Source organism: Melampsora larici-populina, assembly GCF_000204055.1.
Source record: "Melampsora larici-populina 98AG31 unplaced genomic scaffold MELLAscaffold_44, whole genome shotgun sequence".
NCBI lineage: Eukaryota > Fungi > Basidiomycota > Pucciniomycetes > Pucciniales > Melampsoraceae > Melampsora > Melampsora laricis-populina.
In genome coordinates, this window is record NW_006768808.1 from 154851 (window position 1) to 168384 (window position 13534).

The 13534-nt window shown below is 42.7% G+C and overlaps 4 protein-coding genes across 4 annotated transcripts; 1 reads left to right on the forward strand and 3 right to left on the reverse strand.

The window, feature by feature from the left end:
- Window positions 1–2774: 2774 nt before the first annotated feature.
- On the forward strand, window positions 2775–4947 carry MELLADRAFT_124335 (uncharacterized protein; the record flags this gene model as incomplete). Its single annotated transcript, XM_007414507.1, has 8 exons — window positions 2775–3060; window positions 3158–3387; window positions 3481–3510; window positions 3610–3951; window positions 4044–4202; window positions 4298–4402; window positions 4502–4555; window positions 4648–4947. The coding sequence occupies 8 exons, from the start codon at window positions 2775–2777 to the stop codon at window positions 4945–4947; spliced, it is 1506 nt and encodes a 501-aa protein (XP_007414569.1).
- Window positions 4948–6100: 1153 nt separating this feature from the next.
- Window positions 6101–6821, reverse strand: MELLADRAFT_91608 (uncharacterized protein; the record flags this gene model as incomplete). Its single annotated transcript, XM_007414635.1, has 5 exons — window positions 6101–6132; window positions 6196–6252; window positions 6343–6447; window positions 6525–6590; window positions 6689–6821. The coding sequence occupies 5 exons, from the start codon at window positions 6819–6821 to the stop codon at window positions 6101–6103; spliced, it is 393 nt and encodes a 130-aa protein (XP_007414697.1).
- A 1968-nt stretch (window positions 6822–8789) lies between these two features.
- MELLADRAFT_91609 (uncharacterized protein) lies at window positions 8790–9388 on the reverse strand (the record flags this gene model as incomplete). The annotated part of the gene is made up of 3 exons (XM_007414634.1): window positions 8790–8944; window positions 9015–9131; window positions 9199–9388. The coding sequence occupies 3 exons, from the start codon at window positions 9386–9388 to the stop codon at window positions 8790–8792; spliced, it is 462 nt and encodes a 153-aa protein (XP_007414696.1).
- A 705-nt stretch (window positions 9389–10093) lies between these two features.
- On the reverse strand, window positions 10094–12513 carry MELLADRAFT_91610 (uncharacterized protein; the record flags this gene model as incomplete). Its single annotated transcript, XM_007414633.1, has 7 exons — window positions 10094–10742; window positions 10826–11064; window positions 11124–11162; window positions 11207–11717; window positions 11787–11974; window positions 12044–12281; window positions 12380–12513. 7 exons carry the CDS (start codon window positions 12511–12513, stop codon window positions 10094–10096), a joined length of 1998 nt encoding a protein of 665 aa, XP_007414695.1.
- Window positions 12514–13534: the final 1021 nt, after the last annotated feature.

Consider the following 13534-nt stretch of genomic DNA (forward strand, 5'->3'; position numbering starts at 1 on the left):
CTGTCTTAGCTATTGTTTCATTTTCTTGTATAATAGTCGTGTAGTTAGACGGTCTTGTCAGTATGTCAGTTGGGTCGAGCGGGATTTGTTGAATGAACTCGGACAATTCCTTGCTGATCGCGTGTTGGAAGAACCTGTGAAAAGGGTTGTGGTGGCATCTTGGGTTTGAGTTTTGCGCCTGTTTGACAAAACTGTAGATGGGCGAATGTGGAGGTTTTGTTAGCGATGTCGCCATAAAATTCATGATCTTACTCTGGATTCTTATGCCTGGCGGAATAAGGTTGGCGTCGTGTTTGAGGAAAACCCCTGGTGTTGATGGTAAGGCTCCCAATGCAGCCCTTGCGCAAATGTTGTCTATCGTGGTTAAGTCCTTGATGAAGTATTTTGGTGGTTCAAAAGGTAACCATGCCGCTACCCCGTAATCGAGAGCTGTATGAATTGTGGTCGTTATTAGCGTGTTCATCAGGCGTGGTGATATACCCCACTCTGCTTTCGAAAGAGTTGCTAGGAAGCCTGCTCTTTGTCGGCCTTTTGCCAGTACTGCGCTCCTGTGTTGGTTAAAGGTTAGTTTATTATCAATGATTATACCTAACCACTTCGCTTTTTCCTCTGGTAGGATTTGTTTTCTGTTGGCGAAGCTGATTGTTGGCGGGTCTTCAATTTCTTTGGGATTGAAAATGACCCCAAAGGTCTTTTTTGTGTCGAAGATAGCCCCATGGTCTTGGGCCCAGACGTTCTGCCGGTAAGCTAATGTTTGCATTTGAGATCGTAGTCGGTGTTTGTCGGATGCTGTGGTAAGAAGAACTACGTCATCAATAAAACCCAAGGCGGATGCATTATTGATGCTATCTGTTGTTTCTAATAAGCCGTTGTTGTATAAGAGGTACATGAGAGGTGAAAGCGGAGATCCTTGTGGGAGTCCGTGCGTTAGCTTGAAGGGCTCTGACTCAAATCCATTGAATGATAAGGTTGTTGAGCGGTTGTCGAGGAAGTTGTGAATTAGATTGAGTGTTTGGTCATGAAAACCTTTTCTTTCGAGGATGGCGAGTAGTCTGGGGTGGTGCACTGATGGGAACGCTGATTTTACATCAGCAAAGAGTGCACCTACCACATTACCTCTTGTCCATTCTTTTCGTATCCAGGAAACCAGGTGTGTAAGAGCCTCGTGTCCTGATTTATTTGGTCTACCACCGTAGTGACCTTCATGGAGTAATCGTTTTCTCTCCACCTGTTCTGAGAGATGTTTAGTCAATAATTTTTCGTAGATCTTACTTAATGTCAGCAAGAGCGCTATTGGTCTATACGCTGAGGCTGCTGTATAGTCTGGCTTCCCTGGTTTGGGTAACATGATGGTACGGGCCTGCTTCCAATCTTGAGGTATCAACCCGGTTTCTGTGATTTGTAGAAATAGTGAGCGTATTTGAGCTTTAGCTTGTTGCCACACTTTACACCAAACCCAATTTTGGAGCATATCGGCTCCCGGTGCCTTGAGTGGCGGAACGCTCGTTATGACCGATTTGATGTTTTCCTCAGTCAGATAACTGAAGAAGTCTGGCATGCTTTGTTCTGATGTTCGGTTTTCTGGGCTGATTGGGAAGCTGAGGATTTCAGACTCGGCTATTCGACAGGGGGCAGTTGCCACACACGTTGTCTGAAAGAGAAGTTTAGCTTTCTCCTCGTTTGTTGAGCATACATTACCTGAGTTTGAAATCAAGGTGTTGACCAGCGCTGACGGTTTTCTTCCTGATGCAAACCTTTTTGCTTGGAATAGCGTATCATGAGTTAATGTTGACAAGTAAATCTTCCAGCTGTTTTCTTTCATCTTGTCGACTTTCTTGTTGAATATGTTTCGTGCTTTCTTGTAGTTTGTCTTGTTTTCTTCTGATTTGTCGTTTTTGAAGATTCGGTGTAGCCGTTGTGCTTCTTTCCTGAGAGGATCTAGCACCTCGGGAATCCACCAATGTTCTCACTCAATATCTTCAAAAGATGTTGGCAGCCTGATACCCTTGAAGCAGATAGGATTGCAGTATTGGAATTACAGTCAACCTTCAGAGGCATGAGATCATCTGGTTCAACTTCTAGACATGGGACATTTGAAAAATCCAATGAAGATCTGCTTCACACTGATTGATGGCGTAATAATAAATCGCCGATATCGAAGGCCAAATGGGAAATGATTGAGTTCGCGTGCATCTAAACAAACAAATCGACTCTTGAGTTCGCGGGTAGGCTGAGCAGAAGACATATGTACGTAAATCAGGGAACTCACCTGGCTATGACACAGAAGCCAGCCTAGGATCGCGCTGCTTTCATCCAGACAGTGGTTCCCTGATCATCATCGTCGGCAAAGCACCACCCAAATGTTAAAGATCCCGTGTGACCGAAATGAGTTCTGCTGCATGTTATCAAAAGACAACTGTGGCAACAGACGAGCTTCCACTGCGAGTTGGGACAAGCTGGAACGCGTCACAGCCCCTTATACGTTTCACAATCAAACTTCATATAGATATTCCAACTCCCAAAGACTTCTTTCATTTGTTTGTCTTGCAGCTTCGTCACTCCTCTCATTTGAACATAATTCATGTAGAGCTTACCTTCGAGTAATACTTTATTTTCGATACCCAAACCCTTTGATAAACATATTGGAAAAACAAGAAGAAAACGAAACCATCATTGTATCTCACTAATCGATTGAACTTCACTCATTTGGAACACATTCTTGTCAGAATAGACATCAACCTTCTTTTACAAAAAAAACAAAAAGAAACTCAAATATGCTTAGATTCAGATCACTGATCATTATTGTCACATTTGCTTCAATATTATCAATAACAAGATCATCATCAACAGAAGATAATAATAAACCTGACTTAAATTCTACAGACTTATTTCAATTCTCAGCATCAGCTCCAGCCTTACAATTGAAGAAAGATGCGCATGCTGTTATCGACGCATTTGCATCTATCATCCAAGCTAGAAACTCATCTTCCTTTTCATTCAACTCCACAACACAATCTGCCGAAGAAACCGCACGTTTATTTCAAGAAGTTGTCAAAGGAGGTATGAATGTTTCTATTGAGCTTGTAGCCAAACCTACAAGACTTTTTCACAAACAACAGTTCTGAACTTATCTTTATCGGACTTTCTGGGACTATAGCCCTGTCATATCATCTAGATCAAGGCATAGGAACCAATTCGACCAGTCCCTCAACTGATCGACTCCAGTCAATGTCCAATTCGATAAATGAGACTCTAGAAAGCGTCAATGAAGTCACTGATCGACTCTTATCTTCAACTGATGGCGCCTTGCGGTTTATGGATCTAAAGAATTGCCTTACTCAACTAGTTCAGCAAGGTGGTTTGCATGATGGAGAGAGCTGTGTAGTGGTAAGTTCAAAAACCAATCTTTAGAGGTTGATGCCTCTTCTGTTGATTTTTGATCATTTATTGTGGAACTAACGCATGCTTTTGGGGCTATAGAATGGAATGTCTGTCACTGGTGTTTCCGACGTGAGCTGAATGACTCTTCACCCTTTGTTTCGGAAGGGCTCTTTATTAAATCCTCTGCGACCATTTTCAAAACAAAATCGCATATCGCGGTATATACAGATCATGGACAGCGTACTCAAGAACTATGGTGGAGGCATCATTCCTAAAAACATCCTCAGTCTTACCACAAAAGCATTAAATCCAAGTTTCAAAACGGTCATCCCAGGTGAAGCAGCCTTTTACGATTCAATTGATCAAGCCATCAGAAGCGTTCAAAGTTCAGTTAGTGGCGAACTGGTACAAGCTCTCAACGATGCTCAGCAATGTTTTATGGAGACAGCTTATTCTTCTATCACTTATGCCGAACGTCTCAAGAAGACTGAAGAATGCAATCGGGACATCGATAAGTCTAGTTCTGTTTATCGTGATCTGAAGACTTTATATCTTTCAATAACTAATCAGGTGATTTCTCACTTACCCTCAGAAATTGTTTGTTATGGCCTCGACTGATCTGATTTCACTCTTGTTTTTTCAATGGCATATCATTATCACAGTTTGTTGGTTACGTGATCCCAAACTTATTAGAGTCAATTCATGAGATATCCGCAAGCTACCTTGCGGCTAAGATATCTAAATTCCCTCAAGATTTGTTCTTCCGTCAAGCCATCACAGCTACAATTCGGTCAATTGTAGCCTCTAATTCTGGAAATCAGGTTCGAATCTCATTTCATGAGACCGTCATGTTTTCCGATGGTCATACTCACTATAGTTGAAAATGTCTTGTTGCGTTTTATTGGCTTTGGGATAGGTGACATACGCTTACAAAATCGCAGATTGTCTTGATACCATTATAGCAATTCCTGATCCTGCAAGTGCAGCTCGCACAGCATCTGCCGCGCTCTGTCTTCAAAAGGTTAGCGCTCTCTTTCTATTTTCATATGTGTCGATGTTTGGAAGGTGAGTATAGCCCACTTACGGCTTCGATTGATCCCCTGCTCCTTGTCATAAATAGCCTGATGGACCACCAGCCTCAGCCCGCGAAATCATCTACGGCTATACTCAACAAGTCAGTAAATGTTCTGATCTGTTGGAATGAACTGTTTCAAACAAGAACCAAGCTAAAATTTTACATCAAAATCCTATGATTATGACTTCCAGGTCTACGGCTTCTTACCCTCCACAATCGCTGCACAGATAGAATCCTCTGAGCTCCAACACCTAAATAAGTCTGATCCAAATTATTTCAAAAAAGTCAAGGCGTTGCATCAATCCTTCTTAAAATCAAACCCTGGACCAGATTATGTTAGTTGTTATGAACGGTTTATGGATTGTCTCTTTGAACCTCGTGTGGGTGGAGCTTTAGTATTTCATCAAGATACTCAAATCACTTGTATCTTGGGTGACGCTTGTCGGAAAACTCCGGATGGCCAAAAGATTCCTGTTCTTAGACCTAATTGAGATGTTTTCGTTGATCAATTTTTCCATAGAAAAGTCTCCTATGTTTCACCTGCGTATAAGATAATTCAACAAATGTAATCATTATGCATATGTTTGTTTAGTGATGAAGAGGGTATCAAAAAATTACTACATCATTTATGAGATGTTCTATTCTCCGAATTTTTCATGCTAAACTTACGTGCAAGATTTTTCACCAAAAGATGAAGCTACGTGAAGATTTAAATTCCCACTTCAATATCCATCAAAAAGCACAGCAAGGCCATTGCCGATATGCCTGAGGCATGAAAGAGGTTCCTGCTATTTGATGTTTGCAGATATGTGATTTGGCCACCATAGACTCAATGCAGATGTAAGGATCCATACAAGCCAACTTTTACCGTGAGTGACAGAGATATGGAATCTGTAGTGAGTTACAAAAAGGAGTATGACTCTGAGGATGGTTATCTGAGTGAAAAGTGAGATGGCTTCAAATTAGCTCCATAGCTTGTTCTTATCTTTCAGATAAGAACAGCCCCTCCCACTTGGCCCCTCCGAGGCCCAGTGGAAAAGTGGAGCCTTGATACATATTACTTGGAAGCTTAATGAAGCCCCACACAAGCATGTTTGCCGCGCTCCCAAAAAGGGCCAGAGCTTCTTTGTTCAATTACCCTCTGACGGCATATGCTCTAAAAGTATTCTTCAAGTATTTGGATGCCCTCATCTCGACTAACTTTCTCCAAATGTATAATCAACGTAACTTGAGCCCATGCTCAGAGATGGTAGTAATCGGGCTGTGAGAGTCAAGAGCATCTTAGAGATAAGCCCCGAATCGCGGAATGGCACGAGAGACAAACAAGACTTTGTGAATTGAATTGAAATAGTCCAGAATGTTGTGTTAATTAATGACTAGAACAAGTTTTAGAAGAAAGATATCAAGGCAATGTGAAACAACCGTCAACAAGATAGATGGCAGGGTATTGATCAGCAAATGATTGACACAGATCCTGACAGAGTCAAAGAGTTGGCCGATTCGCGTGAGTCATGATACCGGAACTTTTGCAAGAAAACATATTGATCGCACGATTCTCGAAGAATTCAAGTTTCCTACTGGTCCGTTGAAGTGACACACCTAACGAGATGTCAAAGCATTCCTTCTTTTGCTCTTTTGCTGGATCTATGACGTCTTGCAAGTTGAAGCGTCACAATCTAAACGAGAACAAACTTATGTCAGTTAAGTAAGCTTTTGATGGATGGCAAAAAATGACTGACGCATCCAATTACTACCAATACCGCATGTGTAAGGTACACCTGAGGGATTTTTACAACCTTATAAATATCAAAGATTCGCCGGCAAAGAAAACAGTTCAATTCAGACGCTTCATGAGGACCGAAAGGCTCAAGACTCAAGGTACTGACTCATATTGGAGCCATTGTCATAGTATTCGGAACAGTGTTGCTGGCTTGTTCCCTTAATGCCGCTTCCGACCAATTGACAGCCAGTTTGCAGAACCCACTGATGGCCTAACATCAGACATAGGATAGAAGTCCAAGATCATCTTCAGGATGAGATTATGGCAATGTAATTGGGAAACACTCACCTTGATTCCAGCATGTCGCATAATCACACTTGTATGCAACTGAGGCATCCTCAAAGGTCGTGCATTCTTTCAATGTGAGGGATCACGAAACATATCAACGTTAAGATGACGGGCGGGACATGGTGGAGTTACACGGCTAAGAATATTGAAATGAGATCACATACTTGCACTGCGATCGGGGTTCCTAGAGAACCCTATGTTACACGCCAGAGTTCGAGCATCTACGATCGCCACCTTTAGACTATGAATCCACAAGAACAAGAGTATAGAGGAGATCTTTAGACAGAATTGTAGCATTTTTTTCAAAGAGAAGAGTAAGAATTGGGAGTATGTGTATCTCGATTCGTGGCAGTCATACAAGGATTTATATATGATATGACTGGAAAAATTGAAATCCTGCATCCCTGATATTTTCTCTTGTTTTCTCCACAATGCTGCCTGAGGAATGAGAATCGGAGGATTGTGCATGTGAATAAACTCAATGGAGTCCCTCGTGGCGGCGGCGAGGCGTCAAACAAGGGAGGACCCTGGAAAGCGGAAGCCCTGTACACATACCATCCTTGTTGTGATGAACTCGTTGTTAGAAAATCCCTTCACGAGCGCGTTCGCCGCGCCCTCGAAGAGGGAGCGTAACCGTATCGGTCTTTTCCTGAGACTGAGACCCGCTGAGACTATCCTGAGGGTATCTATTTTTCTATTTCTACTATAATTATAATTACTATAATAATAAATCAAAAGGTCGTTCGTTTAAAAAAAACGCCTTGACACTCTGACAATAGGGACTGGGCGAGGTTTCGACCGACAGAGGATTTAGCCACCTCAATAAGCGCATGAATCCCCTGGAAGTCGACCGAAGCGATTTATGCAAACAGGAGGTGTCAGGATTACTCCTACAAGCCCAAGAGACCCGACTGTCAGATGATTTCACCAAAACCAGAGCGAGAGCAACCTGTGAAAGGTATATCAGGCTATCCAGAAGCGTTCTGCCATAGGCTTTTGGCTGAGGTGGGGGGGGAAATTTTGAATAGACAGCTCGTCTTAGGGAGGGTCATGCCTGTGCGCCACCCTATTTTTTTTAGTGCCATAAAGCTTACTAAAAAAAATAAGGAAATTTCATATTGATTGAACAGTGGCTTAGCTGTTTGCAACTCGCTTTCAACTACGGTTGAATTGCAATTTTGCAGAGCTTCGCCCAGTCCCTAATGTCGTTGTCTCCTGAAGCCCAACGTTTAACTTGACCCAACACCCTGTCCATGCTGCCCCCGCCTGAATTATTACCTCTTAATGACCATGCCCCGTCGCCTTGCCTATCTGCTATCATTCCAGCAGTGCTCTATATCAAGACATTGTACACACTTCCCCAATACACAGCCCCACATGCTTTATCATTGTTTACACGATTCTATCCATATATCCTCCTCCTTACATACACTGCAGACCTTTTACAATAGTGTTCAAAATCTTTAGCAGATCTTCGTGCCGCCCTATGCATGTACGTCGGTGGATGTCCAACCGGTATACTAAGTTGTATCCACGTTTGTCACCAGTTGTTACCACCGCTTGTAAAGCCTTTGCCTGTAACGAGTTTGTACATTTAGCACCATTCCGTGATTTATGAGATTGAACTCGCCGCTTGAAACAATGTTCAATCGATGCAAGCTTGGGTAAACAGTACCTGATCATCATTTCAATCCACTCAAACAGTTGCGGGTAAGCAAATAGGGTAGACAAGGAGCAGTGAGGTAAGTGGAACAAAACATGTTTTACATGGCTTTCAACAGGAAGCGTGAGAGCGTGGAATAGGTTATCCTAGCATAATTTGCTGTTCTGCTTCACAAACTAGGGGGAGGTAGAATTTTACACTGACTACTTTACACCGACTTTCCCGGTGTAAAACAATTCCTGTGTAAAATTCGAAAAAAGGCCCTCAATTTAGAATTTTATACCAACATTTTGTTCTTTTTTTCTGTGCAAAATATCCCTGTGTAAAAGACTCGGTGTAAAAACATGGAGCCCCACCTCAACATGCAATTTTACACAGCAACTTTTACACCGTAAATCCCGGTGTAAAAAATATCAGTGTAAAAAACCAGAAATGCCGCCAAAAAAAGAATTTTACACCGAGACACATTACACCGTCTCATTCCGGTGTAAACAAACACAGTGCAAAAATGCATTTCATGCAGAATTTTACACTGCCAGAATAACATTTCTACACCGACTATCAAAAAAGACAAAAGAGATCAAAGAAACCTTATTACCAAGTCACACACGTCGTCTCCTCTTTCCTGTGGCATTAACCTCCGATACATCAGCGTCCTCGATGGAGGGCGGCTGCTCTTTGACTAATGCCCAGCCTTTCCATTTAGAATTTCTGGCCTTGGCTTCGACCTTAGCTTTCTGCGGCGGGTTGCGTTTGGCTTTGAAAAACCGCAAAAGACTGACTTAGCCCTGTTCATTATAATCAGAAACGAAAAGTATTTAACTTACTAGGTTTCCTCACAGTGGCAGTTTCCCCTGCGTCAACCACTGTAGCCTTTTTCGAAGGAACTGCGGCTCCCTTCTTTGCAGGTGCTGCTATAGGTTTTTTCGCAGGTTGGCGTTTAGCTTGGAAACATTTAACCAATCAGCTTAAGTTTGTAAAATGTAAAATTCGAAATGTTGTTCCACTTACCTGGAACCTTCTTGACTACTATTGGCGGCGCTGAAACCTTGTCCAAGGTTGGTCTAATCAGATCTTGTTTGATCGCCGCCCTTTGGATATTCTCAACAAATGAAGATATATCTGGTTCGTTGTGAAGATCATGTTCATCGTCACTTGCATTGGGCCGGCCGCCTCCAAAAGGGAAATCGTGTGTTGGCATCAAAAAGGGTATGGCTGAATGGTTTTTGGGAAACACCTTCATTAGGCCACGAATGGATTTTTGGATATGGTCGACTTCTGCTGTCAAAGGCATTCGTGAGTAAAACACCCAGCTAGTGTTTGGAGAACAACCGGCTAAGCTGGTCACGTCAGTTCCTTCCAGCTGAGCTCTACCTCCGTTGACAAGCTCATCGAAGTACCACACTCCTAAAATTCCCTCGACTGAGCGCACAATCCTGCACCAATAATGTGAGTGTCCCCAGTATCCTCTGGAAACCATAAAGTATTCGACACCACCCATTTCAATTTGAGCAGGCCAATTGGTCTCACCCTGGTACCGTCTGCGCTCATTGTCATTCAAACCGGCAACACCATCCAAGAAAAAATAAAGATGTGGTGGTGCAGATTGGACGTCGGTGATTACAATCCGGATATTATTTTGGACAAAAGACGGTTCAGTGATATCGACAGGGGCGTTCCCTTCACTGTCTCTTGGGTGACAGTGAAGACATAAGATCCCTTCTTTCGTGAGTCCTTCAGACAACCACAAGGATATCAACTCTGATATATCCGCGTAAGGAATAGAGGCGTCCTTAAAAGTCTTTGGCGTTACGCTTAGTACAGCGCCATGTCAAGTACTGACACTGGAATGTTTGGAATTTCGAAGACATGTGACAGATTTGATCCTGGTGTGTTCGAAGAGAGGTCAAAGAGATGATTTGTTGTCTTCCACATTGGCAAGTAAAAACTCCATAAATCCGTTGGCGGATGCAAACTGGCCAGTTGTGTAGGATTCCGATAATTTTTGAATAGCTTTGTGTAGAATAGTTTGCCATCGAGACATGCTATGGCCAAAGTTATCGCCATTGAATTCCACTTTACATCTTGCGGTGAAATGGCGGATGAGTTCGTTGACCAAGTTTGTGCTGTTTACCGTCAAGAATTGACTCCAAGTTGGGCTGAACAAGGCGTAAAGTGTTTCTAGAGTAGCTGTTTTCCAACACCTGTTTTGGGTCCCTTCATTAGTTCCAGCAGAATAAGACTGGTAAGTCGTGAGAGGATTGTGGTTGATATTCTGGGATCCAACAGGTCGACCAAGTTTGGGTGGTTTGGTGCTTTTTTGAGTTCCCAGAAGTTCTTCTGTGGTGTCAGGAGCGCGGCCATCGTTTCGGGTAAACTTTCGTTTGGTTGGGGGTGCCATTCCTATCGCCTTCACAAGATCTTGCCAAGTTTTTTCGGATTGACCACCGTAGGTAATGGAAATACCCTTTTTTACCTGCTGGTAATCCTTTTCCATACACTGTGCAAAGGCTATAAGTTGGATAATGCCAGGTATGACTGGACATTTGCCTTTGCTGCACACAAGATAGGCAAAAACATCAGCGAAGTCAAAATTATTTGACTGAAATTCCAATAAAATTATCGGAAGATGACCTACCACAAGAGATAATAGACACGATGCATAGATTCCTGTCCATTCGTGGTCGCAGGCAACTCCGGGTGTCTTCGAATGATTTCTTCGTCATCGACGTCTTCGTCAGCATCACTGTCTTCCTCTGGTAAGGGAGGATTGTCGAGTGGCAACCGCTTTCTTGCGGGAAATAGCATAGCTTGAATGTCGGAGCAACTCCACCACTCTAGCCACCTCTTGGCTAATGGGAAAAGCCGCCGTAACTCCTCAAAACGGGTATCAAGGTCGTCGACACCGGGTCCGTCTGGGAGGAGTAATGCTTTACATTTCTTCTCCCAAGTGCCCTGTTGGATGATATGGTCAGCTTATATTTCAACGCATGAATCAGAATAATCAAACATTACTAACCTTTTGTTGTGGCTTGACAATCTTACTATTCTTCTTAAGACGCGCAACAGCTTGGAGGTAATGCCATTCGCAGCCATGCAATTTCGCCAACGCCACATTCTTATCATTACATTTGAATACCTCCATGTAAGCATCTTGGAAACCGACTTTCTGAGCTAGTGATAAATCCACGACTTGTTCTACCATCATTCCCTTCTCCTTGTCGGTCATTTTCGTTTTTTGAATCTGTTGTAGCAAGTTCTTGAAATGTATTTTGTAATGTTCTGCCTGGAGACCACCGAGCCACGAGAAAAGGACTGGTACCCAGCGTTTGATTGTTTCGCAGTACTTCGAAGTTGTTAATAAGTATCCCATTTTGAAAAACCGGTAAGTTACGTCCGAGAGTAAGCCACCAGTATAAGTAGTTGATCTCTCGTCAGGTTCAACCAACACCTCCGCCATCCAACCAGTTTGGAATGAGATGTGAGCGTCTTCCCCGGCAATAGACGAAGAAACCACACGCAGGCCTTTCCTGAGAGCAGATGTTTGATTGATCAGCCATCTTATAACGAAAAAATTTAAAAAAAAACTTAACACTCACTTGGACCAGTCCATCATGGACTGAAGCCACTTGTCACCGGATTCGGGGTCTTGTGAGTTGGTCATAATGCCCGCCTGTCTTAGGAAGACCCGTCGCAAGTATATTCCTAGGCGGTCGGCATGGCCAAAAGACGTGTGAATATCTGTTACTGATTCAATGGGGTCCTTTCTCGTGTGCGCCTGTCCAACCTAAAATAAAACATTGAAATATCAACCCATAAACATTAATTTGACCAAAAAATGAATGTTTATACATACCTTCATACCTAAAGGTCCGGTTTTAGGGTCATTGAGCACCTTTTCCTTAAGTTTTTCCTTTGAGATTGGATCCGCTTTCTTTGACTCAGCCCACTCATGTTGATGAGTACCTTGATGTCGAAGCAAACCCCACCCTTCTTTGCCATTTTTATCTAGCTCCGCATCAAATCGACAAACGGCATCACACTTGATATGTGTTCGAAGGCCATCGCAAGTTGATATAGGACAAGAGGTGAGTCTGTTCATTTTAAGATGTGAGGTGATGAAAACGAAAAAGGAAAAAGTATCAGCTATGTAAAGGTAAAGGCTGATCCATCCAACACGGCCAAGACTTACGATTCCGCAATCTTATTTGGGCCTGTGGGTGGGGAGGCAGCCAAAGCACATCCATCCTCGGAGCATTTGATAACTCCCAAGCAATAATATCTTCTAACTATCCAGTCGGATTTCTTTGTAGTTTCGGTTCGCATGGTGTGAGTCCAACCAACAAAGCGGAAGTTTTTGGCTGGGTATTCAGGGTCATTGACATATACAGTGCAGCCGTTGGGGAATATTGGATAGTCTTGCTCGTCGACTTCACAACCATGGTCAATAAAAGTTTTGAACAGACTTTTATCGGTAGGTAGTTGTAGATTGGGGCGGCGGTTATTTTTGACCTGCGCTGACTTCGCAGGAGTTACATCAGGAGAAGACATCGTGGCTGGAGGTGTAGATGGCGGTGATAATGTATAGGCTCGTGAGAATAACTTTCGAGGAGTTTGAAAGATGTCTAACTCCTCTTCTCTGAAAGACGAAAATGAGGATATGTTGGAAGAAGCGCTGAACGGAATCACTGCAGACATTATTCGGGTTCCCCAAGTGGGCAGGGAAAAATGATTGGGAGTATGATTTGTCATAAAATGGTCTATCACTCCACACCTGAGCCATAACACCCACACTACATATGTGTAGCAGGCTCAGTGAATATGTGGTTATCATGTACATACAGTTCTGCTCAGTTATCTGCTCATCAGGACAAGTTATTCATATGTAATACATGCTGTAACTTCTTTCAGATTGAAAAAAGCTTCCAAAAGATTGACTACATACACTGACTCAATGTTTTGGTGTGATCTCATCAACTCAACTGCATGTAACACACTTTCTGTTACTAAGACATAGCTTCAACAATATTGCCTGAGCAGCTACAGAATTATATGTAGTGAATTTTTGGGAAAAAAATTTCAAAGTCGAAAAAGTTACATGTGGTATAACATGTGATTTATTTATTCTGATGGGCAAAAAACTGAGCAGACCTGTATGTACATGATAGACAACTATTGACTTAGCTTGCTGCACATATGTAGTGTGGGTGAAATGGCCCAGGTGTGCAGTATTAGATTCTTTTATGAAAAACTGTACTATTAATCATTTTCCTCTGCCAAATTGGGGAAGTTGAATGATGTTTACAGTGGGAATATTATGTTTAGATGGAGTATAAATCGGGTTTCC